Here is a 22,543-nt window from a genome sequence, read left to right as displayed (position 1 = left end):
GTAAATAAAACTCTTCCAACACAACAATTAGAAGAGAGCAGAATGACCATAGAGGCACAGAGGCACAAAAACATGTTGACAATTTTAATTGAATACTTTGTTGTGTAGTCACAACATTCACTCAGTGAATTATCTAAAACGTGAATATTTTAAGTATAATATACAGTTCGCAGACAGTTAGTACGATATCAGTTGCCAACAGAAAAAGGAACAAGTTTAACAAAAGATTTCGTCAAATAAATAGGTATAATACAGTCATTTATGGAAAATTTGATACAAGTTACTTTGTATGAGAGAAACGATGATAAAAATGCAGTGCTCTGCTGCAAACATATGACATTGAAATTCGACCAAACTGAGTCCATGGAAATGTTCAGAACATATTGTACTGTGTTATATTTCGTCGGGAAGCCTTGAACCCCAAAATTTCCTTGCTCTCTCCTTTGTTAACTTACATGTTGTAAACATAAAAGTCAGTAAGTGAAAACATAGAGAGGAATACCGCATTTTAAACTCAAAGTATAATTTCAACTAAAGGATTAACCTACACAAAGCATCGGCAATCTTTCTGTTTTTGCTTATGCGTCCACAGGTAACATGGGTAACAATTTTTACACAGTTTTACGTTTGTATTTTGATGAATAACACAACAGTACACAGACGCTACCCACAATGTGTTGGTCGCGAACGTATGGTGTGGCGCGCAAGTCGCCTGCTTCACATTTCGTCGTTTTTAAGACATGTGTGCTTCTGCTGGGCATCTCCATAGTGTCTATACTCTTTGGTGGAGGCTCCACCAAAGTGTATGTTTGGTTGTCAGGTCATCTGTGGTGTGAATATTCTTTACCTACAAACTTCGATTGTAGAGGTCTAGAGGAAGTTCTGTACCTTTGCCAGCGGTCGTCGGTTGTGAAAATGGCTCTTCTAAGCAGCAGGATTTTCTTTAATTCTCACCGGCCTCTGTCTGTTTCTGCTGCAAGATTAGCAGACAAAAGTAATTCAGTTTCGGCTACTTATGTCAATATAATTAAAGTAAAGCCGAAACACCTTGTAACTGGTGTAATAAAAGAAGAGGCGTAGTTTAAGTTACCACTGATTACAGTAATTTTAATCTCGTCTGTTTTCGTTTACAGTGATGGCAGACCCGATTGAACATGCTACAGGGAAAGAGAAGCGGGAGCTCCTGGCCCAGCTAGCAGGAAATGACGTACGTGTTAGATTAAAACGTGACTCTTCCTTAGTCGCAGTATAAGGCAGAAGAGGGCACTTAACATTTTGTAGATTGAGACAATGTTAAAGCGCAGTTAAGGAACACTTCGTCAGTGCGACACCCCCCCCCCCCCCCCCCCCATTATTTAGCGTATGGCTAATACAGACATATCATGAAATTACATATACATATGTACATATTGACACACAAGAAACTTAAGTTTGTCCTTACAACTAAATATCCAGTCCTTCAATCCAGCGCACTGCATCTGGAGTCGTCAGTGCGACACACCCCCCAAAGATAGATACACTCGAAAATGACATTGAGGATGAGAGTATGTGGTAGTACTCACAAGAGACCCAATTTCCAGTTCTTGACGACTACTCACTAAACGTTGCACTTAATTTTAGGGGAGTAGTAATTTGTTGTAATCAGTTCACAATATTAATTTTATAAACATAAATAGTACTATAGTTTTTTATATAACAGGAAAAAAATCCCTTTGCGCATTTGGAATGTCGTCGAAAGTTTGTTGTTTTGGAATTAATGTAGGCTATAAACTGTCTGTTCTAGAGCCTAGCAAATGTCATACTTTTTCATAACGTTGTAAGTGTGCTCCTGTTGCTACTTCATTTTTGTTAGTGCATCTTGAACCTTATCTCCAGTCTCTCCATCTTCCAGGGATTCAATTTGGAAAATAGCAAATTGTGGACCACATCAAGCATACAGAATAAGTTTCTATCTGAATACTTAGTGTTGCACATGGGATATGAATAGATGTTCATTAAACAAATTCCCTGCCTTGTGGGTTGAATTGATCTGTTCTTCTAACGTCTGTAAAAGAAATAGCTGATAAAATTAAGAAAAACACTATTTGCATGACAGTGTTAAGAGCACACATATATGAAGATGGGCATCAAGAATGGTCATGGTATGGTTTGATTCAAGACATTAGAAGCCTAAAAATTCTTAACTGGGAGATTCTCGAAGAAAAATGGCTGTTATCTTCGAACACCTGCTTACAAATATTTTCACCCCATATGCATCTGTTTAAGGTACTACAGATATAAAAATTGGGTTAATAAGAACATGGGTAAGCAACAATTGTTTCTAAACTGCAGCTGTCTGTGGAGAAAGAACGAACTGTAAAATATACATTCTTTATTGATTTCATAGTGTTATTTCACCTACAGATTGTATACAAGGGAGTGAAAATATGCCTGTGCTGACAATGGATGCACTTGATGTTAGCCTGTGGTCGTGATCTGGCAGTAGTACCTTTAACAAGCCGTGCCAAGTAAGACTGTCATGGGGTTCCTCACTGACTGTGATAACACAACTTTTAAATTCTGGCAGTGTTACTGGAAAATAGTAGTAGGCTATATTTCTGTGACAAAATTCTCATCCCAAGAGCACTAAAGGCTCGCCAGTCAGTACAGTTAATGACGTATTGGGGCTATGCATTGGCCTATAAAATTGCCAGATTGTACCAATGTGATGAGATCCAATTTAATAATAAAGGTATTCTTGTTTATCTCTGTTGAAGTAGTGACATAAAATGTGTGTGTTGTTTTTCTCATGGCCTCAGACAGTGAGGCATGAACATGTCATTTATAAATATTTTGTTTACCTTAGCTATCACATTCAGAATCAGTGAAAGTTCTTGATTTTTTAAAAATTGATACAAGAATAAATTCTAAGTAAGTTCTCCATCGGAACATTTATGGGATAAAGAGGATAAGAAGAAAACAAAAAGGCGTCTCTTCAAAACAGATACTGGCATTGACATATGGATCAGAAATATGGACTGTTAAATCCAAATTAATGAAAAGATTGATGGCAACTGATCTAGGTTTTTGGATACAATCTGCAGGGATATTCACGTGAGAAAGTCATAAATGAAGTAATTAGGAAGAACATGGATGTCACAAGTTTAGTTATTGATTTTCTGGAGGAACAAAAACTTGTATGTTATCGATATATGAAAAGATGTTCCAGGAGAGATTGCTGCAACAGATTATGGAATGGGAATTACCAGGAAGGAAGAGGGACACCACCAGCCACATAATTTCAGACATTATAAGAAATACTGAAGGAAAAGTTATGGATGGATTGGTGCAAATTGAGAGTGTAAATCAAATTTGATGTCTTATCTTGGGTTACTGGAAAATGTAAAGTTTTGCTGATAAATTAATTCGATTTGGATAGTGGTATGGTTCAAGTGTGATGTTAGACCCCTCCCTCCCCATTGACATCTGTATTACGGTGACAGTGATTTATGCCATAACTCGATGTAGATTAGGGTGAAAGGTGATAATTTGGTAGTGAGTTAGTAAAGCCAATGAATGTGAATGCCAAATATGGGTCGCAGCAACTGATTGACCTCTAGCATAGCCTAATGTGTAAATTTCACCATATTTAAATATGCATTTCATCATAGAAAGTAAAGAGGCAGATTAATCTGCAGTATGTACAGGAATCTTTGGTTTTGTTTCTTTAGAGTCTAATTATTAATGTTAATGACTTAAATATATTTCAGCAGAGCAGAAAATTATTTTTCTTGTTGATAAGTGCATCCTTTGCTTCACTTTCGGGTTGATTTTGGAGGAAAAGTGTGATTGCTAAATAGCTGTCTGATTGCATGTGCTGTCTAAATGCTAGTTCTCATCATATCACTGAAGTGTAACATCAGGCATGGCCAGTGCTAGTGTGGGTAACTGTCAGGTATGCTAAGTGCTGTTGGCTGTTCTCCCTTTGCTTTTACAGAAAAGAGGAGGGTGGTGGCCCTACACCACTTTGTGAAGGAAAGGTGCCATTGTGAATGAAGGGAAAGTTTGCAGTTTGGCAGCTGAACGTGCCATTTGGGCCCTGCCAGCCAACCATGCCAAACGATTCAGTTTTTAATGCCTGTGAAAGCAAAGCACAAGGGGCTGTCATTTCTCCCACCATCTCTACATCTTGGGCCTGTTGCCCTTCCGTTTGTTGACATTATGAAATTCCTGGGGCTCATGCTCGATAGGAAACTCTCGTCGTCCTCCCATGTCTCTTACTTGGCAGCCCGCTGTACACCATCCCTCAATGTCCTATGTGTCCTCAATGGTACTTCTTGGAGTGCTGATCGAACCATCCTCCGCTGTTTGTACTGGTCCCTTGTCCATTCAAAACTCGCCTATGGGTGCTTTGTTTATGCATTTGTACGCACATCCCTTTTACGCCGTCTCACCGCTATCCATCATGGCATCCGTTTGGCCACGGGTGCCTTTTACACCAGCCCGGTTGAGAGTCTGTATGCTGAAGTGCCACTGTCCTACTGCCGTGGCTTTCTCCTCAACAGGTATGCATGTCGTTTGTGTGCCATGCGTGGCCACCCTTCCTATGCCTCCTTTTCTGATGATTCCTTAGATTGTCAGTATGGGGCTCGTCCCTCTTCTCTGTTACCTCCTGGTGTACACTTTCACCACTTGCTATGGCGGCTTAACTTCACACTACCTGCAACTTTCCCAGTGGGTGTGAAACCTTCACCACCATGGCTTCGTCAAGCTGCCCATGTTAACCCTGGGCTTCATTCGCTTCTTACGGACTCTACTCCAGCCTCAGCCTATTGCCTTCAGTTTCACAACTTTCACATGGAACTTAGCACTAGTACCTTTGTGTACACTGATGGCTCTCGGGCTGACCATAGGGTCGAGTGTGCCTTCGTCATTGGCACCCATGTCTTTAGATATCGGCTTCTGGCCCACTCCTCAGTATTTACTGCTGAGCTTTTCGCCTTGTATCAGGCCACGTAGTACATACGGTGACACAGCCTTCCAATTGTGTCCTCTGGTCAGACTCTGAGTGCCCTCATTCATGCAGGAGCTGACACACATGTATTCAGTGTATTAAAAATGTGAAATACTTCAGCAAACAGAATCTGGATCAGCTCCATTAATAGGGTTTCTGCCTCATGTATCTACTTTCTTGGATGAATGACATGTTTAGGTTGAGTTGGTGACTAATACCATCGGCTTCAGGACAAACAGTCTTACAGAAATGTCTTTTGTTGACATGTCTTCTGTATGTGATAGTAGAGTATTATCTGTAATGGAAGAGCCTGGCTGCTGAAACTGTTGAAATGGGACAATTTTTGGAAGAAGAGACAAAAAGGCACATTCCCGGATTATACTATCCATGGACAAGATGAATTATTCCCTTATAAGGGACACAAATATGGCAACAGAAGCCTAGACGGCCTTCGAAAAAGCATTTGAAGACTCAGGACTCATAGTGGACTTGCTTACCTCATTAATCACAACCAAATTAGATAAATGCAAGTTGATAAGTGACTATTGCGATCGAATAATGACTGCGTTTAAGTCAAATAAAATGAAGTTTGCCATTAGTGAAGAGTGGATAGGTACTTTGCTACTGGCTGGAATACCTGATCATTGTCAGCCTATGGTCACAGCACTTGAAAACAGTGGTGTATGTATCATGGGAGATTCTATTAAAGTGAAACTACTACAGGATGTCAAACCCAAAGATGCAAATGGAAGTGAAGAATCTGGTGTACATACAAATCAGAAAAGGCCCATACATAAAACTTATTATTAAAATCTTAAAGTGCAATAGACTGAATTATATTGCTAAATATTGTTCTAGGAAGGACGAAAAAGAAGAAAGCTTGTCAAAAAATAATGGTGGCAAACATGTATTTAGGAAGCAGACACAACAAAAGAAAGCTTTTCTTGCTGCTGATGTTAAACAGGCACACAGAAAGGATATGTGGTATTTAGATGTTAAGAGAGGTAAATTGATATCAACCTTTTCTTAACCCCGTTGTGTTGTAATTACTCGGTTATTGTGCATTCTGGGGTGTGTAGTTATCATGCAGATACTGATCAATTAATAAAATGTTTTTTCAGTAAGTTTTCATGGGTCGACAGAAGCGTCCGATCTCACGCGTCGGCTTTGACCTGTGACATAAGGGTGTTGTGGTGTGTGACGTCATTACGGCGCAGAGTTTGGTTTGTGAGTGTGGCGTGTTTGTAGATGTCGTCGTGTTGTGGTTTGTTGTGCCCTCTGGTGGTATGTTCAGGGTTTTCGTTTGTTTGGTGTATTGGGCTCAGTTTGCTGTTGCTCAGTGGCGAGTGCTGTTTGCGTATTTTTGAAGCGGAATTTGTATCAGTGATTTAACGGTTTTGTGTGAAGGTTAATGTAGTGATGATTGCTGTACATCGGGTGGTTTTGTTATTAAGTTTAATCGGTTGTGGTTTTTTGTTCAGGAATGGATATGAAAGACAAGATCAATAGTTCTTGGTTGAGGGCTATGATGGGGGACACTGCTTTAGAGCTGATTAAGTTCCTACAGCTTTTTGGCTTAATTGCCGAGGTGGTGAAGTGCGGTGTGTGCCGTGAACCAATGAAATTGGTTAAAGTTCCGGCCTCTCGGACCAGGGATGGCGCTGTCGCAAAGACGACATATGGCGTTCCATACAGCGCGGTACCTGGTTCGAGAAGTCTAGGTTGGGCATGCGCAAGGTTGTGCTTGTTACATATTATTTTTGTTATAGATCCCCAGAGTTTTTGCGCGCATGAGACTGGTGTGAGTGAGAGGAGCGTTTTAGATTGGTATTCCTTTTGTCGTGAAGTGTGTTCGGAATTTATTAAGTACAGGGGTAAGTGGGGGGGAGGGGGGGCATGTGGTTGTTGTGGAGGTGGACGAGTCACAGTTTGGGAAAAGGAAGTATGGGAGGGGGAAGTCTGTGGCTGGTCTTTGGGTGTGGGGGGCTGTTGTTCCGGGGGGGTGGGGGTTCCGAATGTGTTTTTAGGGTTGTGGAAGGGAGGTCCAAGGCTGAATTAGTGGGGTTAATTGAGGAATATATAGAGCCGGGGTCCACAATAGTTTCTGATGCTTTTTCTTCTTATAGAGGGTTGGGTGAGAGGGGATTTAATCATTTAGTAGTGAACCATAGTTTAGAGTTTAAGAATTATGAGACAGGGGCTTGTACTAATACAATAGAGGGGATGTGGGGGGCGGTTAAGTCAGTTCTTGGGAGGGGGAAGAGGTGCTCTTCCAACCTTCAGTCTCATTTAGAGGAGTATTGGTGGCGGAAGAGTGTCCCAGAAGGGCTATTGTATTGTTCGGGTTTTCTTATGGGCTGTAGGTAAAATGTATAGGCCGAAAGTGGTTAGTTAGGGTGGTCTGGGTAGGTAGGTGGGTGGGTGGCTGTGGCTCAGGGTGGGGTGGGTGGTTTATTTTGTTGTATAGTTTTTATTAAGGTGGGGGGGAGAGGGGGAGTGTGTTTGTTTTTTGTTTTAGTTGTGGAGGATCTATTTTGTTGAAGTTTTTGTTGAGTTGTAGTGTGTGATTGAGATTTTTTTATTTTTGTTGGTTTGCGTGTGCGCACGTGTGTGTGTGTGTGTGTGTGTGTGTGTGTGTGTGTGTGTGTGTGGTGGCCAATCTAGTTTGTGGGCTGGAACTTTCTTGTGGTAAGTTCTCATTTTTTTGTTTTTGGCGTATGTGTTGTGTATTGGGGTATAGGGAAGTGTTTCATTGAAATTTGTGGCTGTGAAGGTTGGTATTGGTATTGAGAGATGTTTTTGAGTTACATAGGTCAAGGGTAGTGGTCGATCCTAATTTATGGGATTGGGAGCTGCTGTTGAGCTATATAGTTGGAGGGAAGTGTTTGTTGTAATGTTTGGCGGTGCATTTTGGTTTTTGTATTGGGAGATGGGATCGGGAGCTGCTGTTGAGCTATATAGGTCAAGGGAAGTGTTCGATTCCTGATAATATTGTGTTTTGTGGTATTTGGTGAGTTTTGTGATGTCGATTTTTTTCGGCATTTTGTGTGGTTTTGTATGGGGGTGCGTGGCTAAATTTGTTTATATTTAGTTTCTCCCCACCCAAAAACCCCCAATTTCCCACACTTGTCGCGTTAGTCATTAGGCTTTTTGTGAAACGTGTGTGTGTTAGTTTTTTCGATGTATTTTAGTCTTTATGATACATATGCAACAATTTTATATCCGCCATATTGGAATTGTCGTTTATGGTCGTTTCCACCATATTTGTGACGTCATGGGTCAAAGCGGACGGGTGGGATCGGACGCTTCCGTATTTCTGTTTTCATATTTATGTTAAAAAATGCTCCACAGAATTAAAAAGACAAAGTGAGAAATAACAGATTGAAACTATCAAAGTGAATACCTCATTGAACGACAGAGCAAGACTACCTGGTGTACAAGTAGAGAGAGAAAAAAATAAAATACAATCTTGAGCTCCCAGAAATCTACAAATAGTCTATACAGAATGTTTTAGAACTATAGAACTTCTGAAGTTGGCTTTTGACATTGAGTGGGCTGGACTGCTACTGCTAGCTTTATGCAAATGGAAGTTTTGTGTGTCAGTTCTCAAGCACCAAACTTTCATGTCCACAAAAATTTAACATCTGTCACAAAAAATAAAACTGTCACTAATTACACTTAGAATAGATTTTTGACATTCGTGGAAGAATTCCAGGGATTTATAGTGTATGTAAATTTCTGAATTTTTACATGGTTTGTATTGGAGCTAGTCTTTAAATCTCAATATTGACAAAATTGCACAGTAATCCAGTTTTCTAACGCTTAAAGGTAGCAAATGCAATGCAATATGAAACTTTGAGAAGATCCATTACCAAGCGAGGGGTTTCAGTAACAAAAATTTTCAGCAGCTAATTTTCAAGATGTGACATGGTAAATTTGAAACTTTACTAGGTAGAAAAATTTCATCAGTTTCAAAAAAAAATTAACACTGGCTCTAATTAAAATTGCACAGATTTTTTTTACATGCTTGGAGGCAGTGTTGACATGTAATATTATACATGAATTTTAGATCTTTTGCCTGACATGCAGTGAGCAACATTGTTCGGTGGCGTCATGCAGCCAGTTTTGTAGCTTCCTGGAGACACTTTTATCATTGTCTTCAGTTGATTTAAATAAGGCTATAATGCTAACTATAATACTTTAATCATTCTTTTATTCTGAGAAATAATATCATGTTAGGTAGATTAAAAGATCATTCTCCGATTTAAACTGTGGAAAGCCCAAGTAGGAATATCAACAATATTATGAAAAGGATAGGTTACTGCTCACTGTAAAGATGAGACTTAGTCCTCTTCAGAACAGAAAAGTTGGTTGGTTGGTTGTTTTGGGGGGAAGGAGACCAGACAGCGAGGTCATCGGTCTCATTGGATTAGGGAAGGACGGGGAAGGAAGTCGGCCGTGCCCTTTGAAAGGAACCATCCCGGCATTTGCCTGGAGAGATTTAGGGAAATCATGGAAAACCTAAATCAGGATGGCCGGACGCGCCAGAACAGAAAACATATTCACTTAAGCAAGCAAGTGCACTACACGACCACGTGCGTGACATACCTATCTCTAGACACACTGGCCAGAAGTGTTCGCTTTGTGTGTGTGTGTGTGGGGGGGGGGGGGTGTCTCCGGCCAGAGGGGCCGGGAATAGCAGTTGTGTGTGTGTGATGTGTGCTTGCTTCTGTAATGTATTCTGTTCTGAAGAAGGCTGTGGTTGAAAGCTAAAAGTGTAACAGTTTTTTTGCCTGTCTGCAACTCAACCTGTCATCTTATGGTGAATAGAAATCCATCCTTTTCATAATATTGTTGTTGTTGTTTAACTCAACAGTCATATGAAATGTGCAGACTAAAGCTTTTGTAAATTAAAATTGTCTAAAGTTGTAATCATATTTAACACACACAAATACTAACCTAATGTGCTTCAGTAAGTGAATGGTCTAGCTTTTCCATTTTAGCTGTTATCCAATCTGAGTGGAGATACACAATCCATCAATCTAATTAAAGTTGTAATTTTTTTCCAGGATCCTTACCATTCGAAGGCAATAAAGAGAATGTCAACATCATCAAAAGCGAACCCTAACCCTGTTCCATCTGCGTTTGATTCACGTATTGTTGGCTGCATATGTGAAGAAGATGCTACCCACATTAAATGGATGTGGGTGTACAAAGGAATTCCAACACGGTGCGCTTGTGGCCATTGGTTTCAGCTTGTAGAGAAACCACCATTGTAAATAATGATAGTAAGGAGTGTTGGACATAGTTTACTTATTTTCCTTGGATGTTTTAAAGTGGTGCATCACTAGGTGTATTATTGAATAAAGTTGCCTTTCATTTCAGAAGGATGCTGTATAGATTGTTATGTAAATAATACAAATAAAAAGTGTGAAGTCACTTCATTAGTTTTTTATGGTTTCTCTTCAGATTTTGCTGTAGGGATTTTTTTATACACAATGTTGATTTAATATGGAAAAAATTCTAAATTGATTACTTGAACTTTAATTCTGACTGTATTAAAACAAAACACACCCTGCTTGTGATATACGCAGTAGACATTGTGGGGAAAGAACCATTTTGATTGATTTGCTCAAGTCATGATTTTGCTGTTGAAATCTAAATCTCCAAAATTTATTACATGAAAAGATGTTACAGAATAGTGTTGTGTAGGGTTTTCATTGTTTGCTCTGAGTGCATAGTACAAAAGTACTCTGGAAACACAGATATCATTGGCACACGAATAGATAGTTACAGCCAATCTGGAGATGTCTCTGCTGTTCTCTCCATTGGGAAGTTCCACTGTTACTTAAGTGTTCCAGTACCACAGGACATCAGCTCTTGTTATTTAGTTATGTGTATCTTGACAATCAAGGATATTCACTTCAGAAGTCCACTTATTTATTTATTCATCCATCTTTGTGTTTGTATGCAATCATTGCCGTGAGTGACAAAAAAACTTTCACACTGGTGATTGACACATTAAAAAAACATGGTTAGATACCATTTATAAGCATTTACAACAGTCCACTGACGATATCAAAATTGTTCACAATGTGGTAAATATGGAACTGCCAATTGTTAATAAGAAATGCTTACTATGAAAGAACAAATTCATCGTTTATTGAGTGGGGTGACTTGTCTTAATGAGCCATTTAGTAACAGATTTTTTCAATAGATCTGAAGTTTTTAGTATGTAAAAAACCATTTTTGGTTATTTTTTAAGATGTTTAATGAGACATGATGTCCCTGTTAAGGCTTTATACCTGGATATTTATTAGTACAATGATTGTCTTATTGATGGTTTATCCATTTTTAATGCTTGGTGAGTGTTATGTTGATGAACAGACTGCCTTAGGCTATATCTACTAGTTTTCTTTTATATACAAAAGATGAAGTCTCTTTGTAGAGAGGTGAACTTTGCAGTGTCACCAGTGTGCTCTCTGTCTGTCCTACGTCACCCTCCAGCTGTTGCCTACTCTGGTGACTGGCAACACAGGTGTGGTCGCTACAGCAGCCAACTATTTCTGCATCTGACTCTTCCTAGTAGAATGTGTATGTGCAGGGAACGATCACTGTCTGTTATTAAAAAAGTACTTTTGTTCCCTTTGTCATCCATAATGTATGCCATAGTGACTAAACTAACACAGAAATCAACAGTAAATGGTATACTTGCAACCTGAAGCATGTACTACAGGCAGATGTGGCAGAATGATGCTACTGAATGGAGCACTACAGAGTACAGTGCTCTTTGCCCTACTCATCTCCCAACCACACGTACTGGACAAGTGTAGGTACTTGTCATTTTGTACTTCATTTGTTCACACCTTTTTTAAAATTTATGGAGGTTGTCATCCGCGTAAAGTACTGGTTTCTTGCATGTACTAGGCAGGTCATATACAGGGTGCCCCACATCAAACGGGTACACCTCACACCCAAGACTCGAGTAACAGTGAACTAAATAAAAAGGAACAGATAATACTAATGTTAAAAAAATAGTTGCCTGTTTATAAGTGGTGGCCATGGGCATCCAGGCATTGCTGACTCCATGCAAGGATGTTACCAGCAACACATTGTAATTCTGCAAGTGTGATGTTAATTTCTCTAGTAATGTGCTATTTAAGATCTACTATTGTGTGCGTATTAGCTGCTTACACAAGCTTTCTAGTGTGCCCATAAATAAGTCACCTGATGTCAAATTAGAGGACCTAGGGGCCAGACGCCTTTACTGAAAAGTATGTCTTGAGGGAATGTGATGTGGATCTTACTTTGGTTGAATGTTTGAGTGGTTGCTCCATCTTGTTGGAATACCCATACAGCTTCTCTGCATCTGTTAATTGTGCATAGAAAGAGTCAAAGCTTTTTGGATATCTGGCATTGATTAAGGTGTAATTGAGTGTAATTGAAAAATTGGGTCAAGTAGTGCACGTGCCAACTGTGTACACCAAACACCTATCTTCTCTGAGTGGAGAAGTTCATTCAGAATATGTGGTTGTCCTGTGACCAGTACCAGCAGTTCTGGGAGTTTCCATAACCTGACGAATGAAACCAGGCCTCACCTGACAGGTAGTAAAACAAGGGGTCCAAGTAACCGTTAACAGTCGATGTTAATAGCCAGTTACAATAATGAACACACTTTTTTTTCTTGATCCTCATATTACAGCTCCTGCACCAGACTCTGACAATAGGCTTATAATTTCATATATTTTAGTACACGATGACACAATGTATGAGATACACCAACCTGCTGTGATAATGTCCTTATTGACTTGTGGGTACTTCTCATAACGTCCGTGTGAATTCCATCTGTGGTTTCAGGGATCCTCACTGTCGAACATCTATTCTTCTACACATTGAGTGCATCCTACACTCCTCCATTTCTTTATACAGATCTTGAATAGTGCTGGTCATTGAAACACTCCCTATTAAACCCACTGTTATTGACTAGTGGATTATAGCCTAACAGTTTAGAATAGCTTGACCATGTGCAACTGATAAGGCTGGTCGGTCAAAATTTGCAGGGGAGTTGTTTCACGTCAAATCCAACAAAGCTAATTAGAATGTCAAGTAGCAATAATCATTACATACTCGTTTTTAATGTTCTTTATCTTTTGTTTAAACAGTACGAATGAGGCAGTTACTCCGTTTGACAAAGTAATAATGGTTAACTTATCACAGGTCATTTATTAATGTCATCACACACCAATATGCTTCATGTCGCACTGAATAATCCTCACTGCAATCCAAACTGTGGGTGTGAGGTGCAGTTGTCGCGTCATCACGGTGCACAAATGAACACAACACATCGGATAAATCATTCCATTAATGCCATTTCCGTATTTGCTGGAGGTCAGGCCCACAGCATTGGGTGACACACAGCTGTTAAACAATTGTAAGCATGCTTGGCCGTCCTGTCAAAATCTGCCCTGCTCGCTTAGCAGCCAACAACTTACTTGCTCCGAGTCTCAACACTGACTACTACTATAACGCACCGGGCACTTGACTATCAATAGTACCTACTGCAACCTGCATGAGGCAAAGATATAGTGGTCTCCATACGTACGAGGTGGTTGACCCTTTACATCATGGGGTGTTTCCTACCAGGATACTTCACTTGAAACCTTTTACATTTCTTGATGGAACCTGTCTTTATGTAGTGCTCCACAATATCAATTCGCTGTTCAAACCCAAACTGCCCCATTTCTGTAACAGCAATAAGAAGTTTTCAAAACAACTAGTGATGCACGAACACAAGGCTGCACTCGACTTTTCTATAAAATGTAGTGTAGCCAATTTTCAAGACTGTTGCCACTTCACAAGCAATCCTACTAGAGGTGATTAATTAGTGAGTTGTACAGGTTTTTCATGGGACACTATGTACAAATATTATAAATAGCAGTGATCCAAGCATCAATCATTGGGAACACACACAGTCCCACTTTCAGTTGTTGAAATTCATGTGTTGTGACTGAGACAGATATTAGGGAGGGAGAATTCAAAGTCATTAATGTTATAACACCATAGTTTCTCCATTAATACTTGGTTTACAGATTTCAACTTGTTACTCAATTCAACTATCATGAATTCAGCATATAATTTTGCACAAAAGAATATGTTCAACAGCTTTGGCTTCAAAGTATCACTGAAATTGTTCCACAAGAACACAGTATTTCACGGTAACAAAGGTGTGGGTTACTGCAGTAGTGTTGTAAAAGAGAGCTTAATCATGTTATCTTTTATAGACAGTTTGGCTCCTCCCTGCTATTGCAGACTAATTTTAAGCAAATGTATTGATTATATAAAAAGGATAATTAACTTTTAGAAAACCATAAATTGAGACAACTCACCGACAAATAGAAGAGTTGAATGGTTGACAGGCACACAAAAAGAATGAAAGATGGCTACCTTTCAAACTGATCCTTTAACTAGAGTACACATACCTTTACATGTGCAGTCAACTATAACTCAGATAGAATGGATAAAATACTGACATGCTAGTAACACATGGATATTTTAACTAAAAAAACTTGCGGTTAGGAATTTCTTCTGTAGTGTTGTTGACCTGCAGGTGGAATTGTTATCAAACTTTGCTTACTTAACTCAATATTCTCCAGTTTAAGACTGATTATGAAGCCCCACGAGAAAGTAGAAGGCAGGCTGGAAAAGGGCAGTGTGCATTCAGTGTGTTTGACGGAAGGGCTTTCCAGAATGTGGAGGTGGCTTAACCGGCAGCTGTTGAAGGTACAGGTTGCAGTTGGGTAATAGAATACAGCTTGTATTGGACACTTTGCTGCTGGGTTTTGAAGCCATCCTTGGTTACATTAGACACAAAAATAGAGTTGTGAAGATGGAAAGTATAACATTTGGGATTCCAGCATAGTTCAATAATTGCAGCTTTGTACCCAGAACTGACAGCAGCCCTCTGATCTGGAGCAAAGCGGAAGCTCTAAACCAGAGGCTCGGACAGTTCTGTGATCGTGTGGAATATGAATTTCTTGATCTTCGCTATTGTGTAGAAAATTGTAGCGTTCCCTCTCAACAATCAGACATCCACTATTCAAAGGAAGTGGCTACTTGGGATGTGCTCCTGGGCAGGGAAGGGTTTAGGTTAGAGGAAATCCTCCTTAGGATTGCTGATAAAATGCCTGCTGAAAACAGATCAGCCACATTTCTCTTAGAGGAGAACGTTTGTCTTTGCAGGTCAGAAGAGGAAATTTAAATGTATTGCTAGTAAACTGCAAGTGCATCCATGCTAAGCTGCCAGAAGCAGTATTAATTATTGAAGCTAATAATTTTCACATAGTATTAAGGACTGAAAATTTGCTAAGATCAGAAGTAAACATCAGCAGAATACTAAATTCATATGAGAACATATATTGAAAGGATGGATTAGTAGACACTAGATATGATGTATCTATTGTCATGAAGAACTTGGCAGTATCACTGAGGCTATTACACATTCTGATTGAGAAATGATTTGAGAAGTTAATCTTCAAAAGAGGTTCAGATATAGTAATCGGATGCTTTTATAGATATGTAGGAGCTGTAGTGGCTTGGGATATGGCACTATCACCAGAAAACCACAAGAGACCACTCACTTTTGATCTTCAGTTTCTATTTGGAATGAGAGATAATATAGAGACTATAAAAAAAGTATTCTGATTAGTTAGTATGTATGCTGATTACATTTGTGTTCCTTGTAAGAGTTGAATTTTTCATCTGTTCGCCTCAGGACACCTGCATCAGATTTGGGACTTTCGTAAAGCAGTTAATATTTCTGACCTTCGTTTGTTCTTTAATCAGCTTGTCTCACTCACAGTACATGCAGTTCTCTCTTCTAGGGATTCCGTGACCTCATTACCATTCAGTATAGACATTAGTTTATCTCCCTCCAACCTACTATTGCTTCAACTTATCTCTGCTACATCAGTATGGCTTACGTCTGATATTGGAGGTGTTGGAAATTCCCAGTCTTCCTTGTTCAGGTCACATGTCGCTTGAGATAGAATGCAGGTCTCTCTCTGAGTCTAATATATTCCTCATCTTGGTTTCTCTGATAGTCAAAGAACTATTATACTTCATATCTTCTTGTCTTATACTGATAGTTCATCACTCAAGTATTATTTGCCCTGTCTTGTGGAATGAAAAACTGCATACAGCTGTATGTAAGAACCTCTATTTGGAATCACAACTGGTTTCACAGCTTAAAGCCACATCTTAAAGTGGCTATCTGAATAAAAAAAAGGCGTATCTATAAAAAAAACTACATGTTACACAAATCCGAAATAATGACTATAAGGCATGAATACACACAACTTGTATCACCCAAATTTGGGAATGGATGGAAGACCTAACATTAGTAATATGCCAAGCGAGTGTAATGTCAGTTTGTAAATAGGCTGTATTGTGCCATCAACATCTGTTGAAAAATTGAGCTAAAACCTACAACATAATGAGATCGAATTTAAAACTGTGGATTGTTCTCTGTTGATGGAAGTTGCCAAAATTCAGGAACAAGCTCTCATCACACCATATGAGTTCCAATGGAAACATGTTAGTACTGAGCCTGCAGGAACCTACAGCAAGCTATTGTGTATGCTGGCCAGGCACATGCTGTGCCCTAGTGGAACAGGATAGGAACCGTAGCCTCACCCTGCATGCTCTAGTCCCGACAGGGCAAGTTGGGTAATTTCTTTACAAACTCAAATTCTTTGTAACAGTAAACAATTACAATCCAATATTACATAGTTAGTACATGATGCAGCCTGACACATTGACTTACAACATGGTGTAACTGTATAAATGTCTGGATCAATTTAGCAAGTGTAACATCATGTTAATAAATGTTGTTGCTGGAGCTAATATGGTGTGATGAGAGCTAGACTCTGAATTTTGGCAAGTGTCATCAACATGGGAGGATGTTGTTTTTGAGGGTATTGTTTTTTAAATTTAGTTTCATTATATTGTAGGTTCTAGCTCAATTATCTGGGCATTTTGATGGCACCATTTAGCCTATTTACAATTTGAGAGTACACACATTTGGTGTATTGCTGTTATTTGGGCAGTGAATGTTAGGTTTTCTATCCATCCCCCACACTTGGGTCTCGTGTGACATAATTTATGTGAATGTTTATTTGTGACAGAATGAAGGCTTTCACGACCAGATGACATTGCTGCTGGTAAACCTTTCAGGATATAAGGTCATGGTCCACTAAACTCTTCTGTTCCTATTATTTTGTCCAACACTGCACTGGACATCTTAGGAGGCATTGCTCCTCTGTTGATTCTTGCCAACTGATGTGTTGGACGTCTGAGAGTGCCATGTGTACTGTAGGGAAAGGGGGTGGACGAAGTTACATGCAATAAGCAGAGATGAACCTTGTCAAAAATAAAAAAAAATTTAAAAAAACTGTTTAGCGTTCTGCAGAGCTACTGTCCATATGTTGCTAAGTTTCGTGTTGTCTTCTTTCCTATAAAAATTATCCCTATAGTTTCTCTTGCAAAACTTGTGAAATTTCTTCCTATCCAGCTACTTTTATATTGCAGAAACATCAAACTGAAGACATCTCCTTATGTTTCACTCCCCACCAAGATGAATCATCTAACAAACAATTCACTGACTGGGATCTACTTCAGACTCTTGCTTCAGCCTATGACACGGCCTGATTCAGTTCACAATCAGATGATCCAACAACTAATTGTTCCCCAAAGGCAGCATCTCCCTAGGGTCTTCAACAATCTTTGGGTCCAAGGTGCCTTCCCCTCACGATGGTGAGATAGCATAGTTGTCCCAGTCATTAAACCCTAACATCTCTCAATAGTTATCGCCTGATTAGCCTGATCAAAGTACTCAGTAAGCTGCTTGAAAGGATAGTCGCCTACAAATTATTCTAGGTTCTCGAATATCTGAGCCTTTGTTCCCCTATCTGTGTGGTTTCAATCTGCAACTGACCATCTGCTTAGGTTGGAAACAGCAATATGCAGTCTTTTTCTAAACACCAACACCTTATCCTACACTTTTTTGATGTACGTAAGGCATGTGACACTCTCTTGTTCTGCTGCATAAGGCATATGTCGCTGCTCTTGATCTCCTATGTAATCACCATTCGACAACTCCCTGATCATTCCACTTGTCCCATTCTCTTTACACACAAGGGGGTGTTGTCGTCCTGACACCTGCTCTCAGGTGGGACTGTCAGTTGGGATGTGCTGCACTTCCCTTTGCTGAGATTTCCATTTCCCCTCCCTGAATTGCGTTCCTCATGTTTTCTCATGTGCTTCACCCTGGATGGGTCTAGGCCACAGATTAGAACAATCCCTTCCAAAATCCTAAAGTCTTGGTCGCCCCTGTGACCTTGTGGTGTCTGTTATGCCCAGTTCTTCAAGAGTTGCAAGGTGCTACCGTATTTTACACCGCTGGCTCTAAAACTGTGGATCAGTTTGTATGTGCTTTTGCTTTTCCTGCTGGTGTGGAATGCAATTTGCTCCAGGAACATGTAATGCATTCAAGGCAGAGCTGACAGCCATTATCAGAGCCTTCAATTTTATTTAATGACCCTCCCTTGACCCCATTTTATTATGCACTGACTCAGTGAGCAGCCTCCAGGCTATTGACCAAAGCTGTTCATGCCAAGGTTTTGTCTCCGCAACTTGTGATCTTCTTGCCGACCACTGTCGTGCTGCCTGCTCAGTTGTGTTACCCTGGGTCCTAGGTCATGTGGGTATCCCAGCGAATGAGGAGCACTTACTTGCTCCCCATTTGCTCTGCTGACTCCTGGTGTAGATTTCCGGGTCCACACAAGATCTCTGCTTGTTTGGAAATGGAAGAATATCTGGTGGGCTACTGCCCCATCTAATAAACTCTGAACATTCAAGCATACTACTCAGCACAGTGCTCATCCTTCTGTTTCTCCCAGAAGGAATCCACAGTCCTTTGTTGTCTCCGCATGGGTCATACCAGTTTAACCCATAGTTTTTATTTGTGGAACGAGCCACCCTCATGTTGTGGTTGTGGAGCCTAACAGACGGTAGTTCATGTCTTGGTGGAATGCCCCCTCCCTTTGGTGGAAAATTCATGGATGGTGGAACTGATTGTCAGTCTTCTCTGTAAAAGTGGTTTTTAATACACAAAGGAATTGAAGACATCCGTTGCAAGCTGTTTCTATTCTCAGTTATAAGGTTTTAATCTACTTCTGGAGAAGGGCATCTCCAACTGTACTCTAGGTCTGGATGATTGCTGACCTTACCTCCTTGACTAGGGTACTATTTCATCCCTCTTTCAGATTCGGTTTGCCTTCTTTTTGCTGCATCCAATTTTCTATTTTGAGTGTCGCACTTTGTTGGACAGTGGGCACTTTGGCCATTGATGGGACATTTCCTGTCCCATGCAGAGCCTGTGGTATACAAAACTGCTGATTTCCCTATGTCCTTCATCTTGCTTTTATTATTGATCGTATAATAGATGTCCATTACTTTTTTAGCCTTTTCACTTTTAATGTTGTGACTCTCCCAACTAGATCAGAAAACATTGTTTGGATGTCTCTACTTCTGTATGCACCGCTCTTGGACTGAAGGACTGATGACCTTGTTGTAGGGTCCGTTAACCCTTCCAATCAGCCAATCAACCACCAAGTATTGTAAAACATAGTGCTAGTCTTGGTGGTCAGGTAATATAAGATTTTGAGGCATTGACTAGGAATCTAAGTGAAGACAACAGCCTGGCCAAGAATAGAGAATGAAGAAGATAGGTGCTGCAACATCAAACACCTGTGGGATTTGCTGAGCTTCTGCAGCAGCATAATCAACTCTGGATGAACAAAGCCATTAGGTGAGTTAACAAGAAACTGACGGAGTTGCTGCTGACTTCAGGTAGAGCTCACAGTGTTGCTGCTATAGCTGCTACTGTTGGGAGATGAGGATAAACAAGACATGGCCTACACTTTAACAGGAATGAGAAAGAAAGAGTATCTCTGAACTAATAGATGAAAATATAAAGGGGGATGGAGGGTGCTGACACCAATGGTAGAATTTCTGAGATTGCAGTTGTGAGAGGTAAGCTTTTTTTTGCTCCTTCAGACAGATTGTTGTATTAGAGGTCCAGATAAATGAAATATCATGCACAAAAAACTTGTTTGTATAATCTTATTACTATGCATCAGAATATTACAGAACTACAAAAAAAAAAAAAAAAAAAAAATTAGCAAATTTCTTATGCCTGTACATGATCTACAGAGTCAAACGGAAGTTGCTGTGTTGTCTTTCTGGGCACAATCTGAATACAGGAATCAATATCTTAAACATAGAGGACTAGAAATTAATAACCCATTTCTGTAGGGAAAATATGGAGAAAGGTAAAGTTGATATGCATGTAAAAGACAAAACAGTTCAGATAGGTTGATACCAGTAGTTTCTGCCTAGAACAAAAATTATGAGCTTGTGGTTGTGAATTGCTGCTGCCAGAAAAGTCATTTATGATTGTTACAGTATACGGGCCATCACTTCAAAACTTCCCCATATTCTCACACAAAATTGAGTCCATTATTATGCCACCTAGTAGACAAACGAAAGCAAATAATAATCTGTGGGAATTTTAATATTAATTTTCTGAAAGATTCAGATAGAAGATATTATTTAACACTTAAAACGTGTCTTCTGTTGTTAATTTTCCCATCAGAATTACACAGCAAAGCAGCATGTTAACAGAAATCATATTTTACTAGGTGAACACTTACTGATATAAACATTTATCCAGTAGTGAATGGCATCTCTGAGCAGGATGCACTGCTAGCTCTATTAAGTTAGTGATGATTTCAGTGAAGTGGTATCGTGGAAACCAGAGTAATCAATTAACAGACAATGAAGTTTCAAGGTGACCTTACAAGAAGTTGACTGACTGGATGTGTATAATGACAGATATCAACTACATATTTAAAGTAGTTATAGATGGGTTTCTGTTAACCTTTTAACAGCTGCTTTCCCAAGAAAACAAAATATGATGCTAATAAGACAACAAAAAAGCCCTTGATTACCAAAGAATCAAAATATTATGTGCAAGAAAAAGGAAACCATTTGAAAAAGTTTGGACATACAAAGAAGTAGGATGTATTTCATATAACAAGGAAAAAGAGTACACTATTAAGGAAAACAATTAAAATTTTTTTAAAAAAATCTCATGAGACGTCTGTAAGCAATAATGCACATAATAAAATTAAATCTATTTTTGCTGGCCCAAACATTAGCACTGGTCAAAAACGCCAGCTTATGTCTTTTATGGGTACTAATCATTCTAATTATTATCTAAAGTGTAAAGCAATGACATTTAATTAATAAATGGACTTATTCAAGTGATGTTTCTGTTATATATGTGAATTTTGGTTGTGCTGTTTACTTTTACTGCAGTGATTTCATGTATGTCATTCCACATTAGCTTTTTAACAGCATGTTTTCCCAGAGCCACAGTCTAATGGCAGGCGGAGCAACATGTGTGCAACCACTGTATTCTCATGTTGGCAAGTGAGTAAGCAAGAAGCTAATGAATCCAGCTCCATCATCCTGGAGTTGAATTCTTTTCAGTGATGAACACTGCTTCAAAATGAGCCCTGCTGACCAGAAAGTGTGTCTGTAGATGCTCAGGACACCAATGGAATACCAACCTGACTGTCATGCACCTGCAGCGCGACACCCGGGAGTGCTTGTCTGAGGTGTCATTTATTTTCATAGCAGGATCTCTTTCATTGCCATTTGTGGCACCCTTACAACACAGTGATATGTCATCAATATTTGATGCCCCGTTTCGTTGCTCTTTATGGCAACCCATCCTGGGCTTACATTCTAGGAAGATGATGCGCGCTTGCTTGTCTTCATGCTTGCCAGACCCTACCGTGGCCAGAAAGGTCATCAGATCCCTCCCCAGTTGTGAACATTTGGAGCATTAGGGACAGGGCCCTCCAACCAACTCAGGGTTTTGACAATCTGATTTGCCAATTGGACAGAATTTGCCACAAAAGACATACAACTTGTTGATCAATCAGTGCCAGCCTGAACCCATGGAACGCCTTTGGGATGAGTTAGAATGACGCATTCACTCAAGACCCTAACATCCAATATCACCATCTCTTGTTTCAGCTATTGCGAATAGTGGGTTTCCTCTCCTCCATATACATTTAAACACTCATTGAAAGTGTCACCAGAAGAGTTCAAACTGCCATAAAGGCAAAGGACGAACACACTCATATTAATGTCCACTGATAGGTGCCAGGATACTTTTGATCAGACAGAGTAGGTCCTCAGATGGCCTCACGAAGCCGAGTGCACACCGCACCAGTCCTTCCACCAAGGAAAAATCCCCTGCAGTACTGGCAGCTGAACCCAGGTTCCCATATGGCAGTCAGCTGCACTGACTGCTCAGTTATGGAGGTGGACTTTGTGGTGTTATGTTAAAGTACTTCTTCCTTCTGATGTTGCCATTTCTTTCTGTTACACACACATTTTGAATGATATGTCAGTCTAGTA

The 22,543-nt window shown here is 39.8% G+C and overlaps 1 protein-coding gene across 1 annotated transcript; it reads left to right on the top strand.

Moving 5' to 3' along the window:
* Nucleotides 1-836: 836 nt before the first annotated feature.
* Nucleotides 837-10,432, top strand: LOC126194865 (cytochrome c oxidase subunit 5B, mitochondrial-like). The gene is made up of 3 exons (XM_049933210.1): nt 837-994; nt 1,134-1,207; nt 10,063-10,432. Exons 1-3 carry the CDS (start codon nt 916-918, stop codon nt 10,270-10,272), a joined length of 363 nt encoding a protein of 120 aa, XP_049789167.1. The 5' UTR covers nt 837-915; the 3' UTR covers nt 10,273-10,432.
* The last annotated feature ends 12,111 nt before the right edge of the window (nt 10,433-22,543 follow it).

The sequence above is a fragment of the Schistocerca nitens genome, chromosome 7 (genome assembly GCF_023898315.1).
Source record: "Schistocerca nitens isolate TAMUIC-IGC-003100 chromosome 7, iqSchNite1.1, whole genome shotgun sequence".
Lineage (NCBI taxonomy): Eukaryota > Metazoa > Arthropoda > Insecta > Orthoptera > Acrididae > Schistocerca > Schistocerca nitens.
This window is presented reverse-complemented; position numbering and strand designations above follow the sequence as displayed.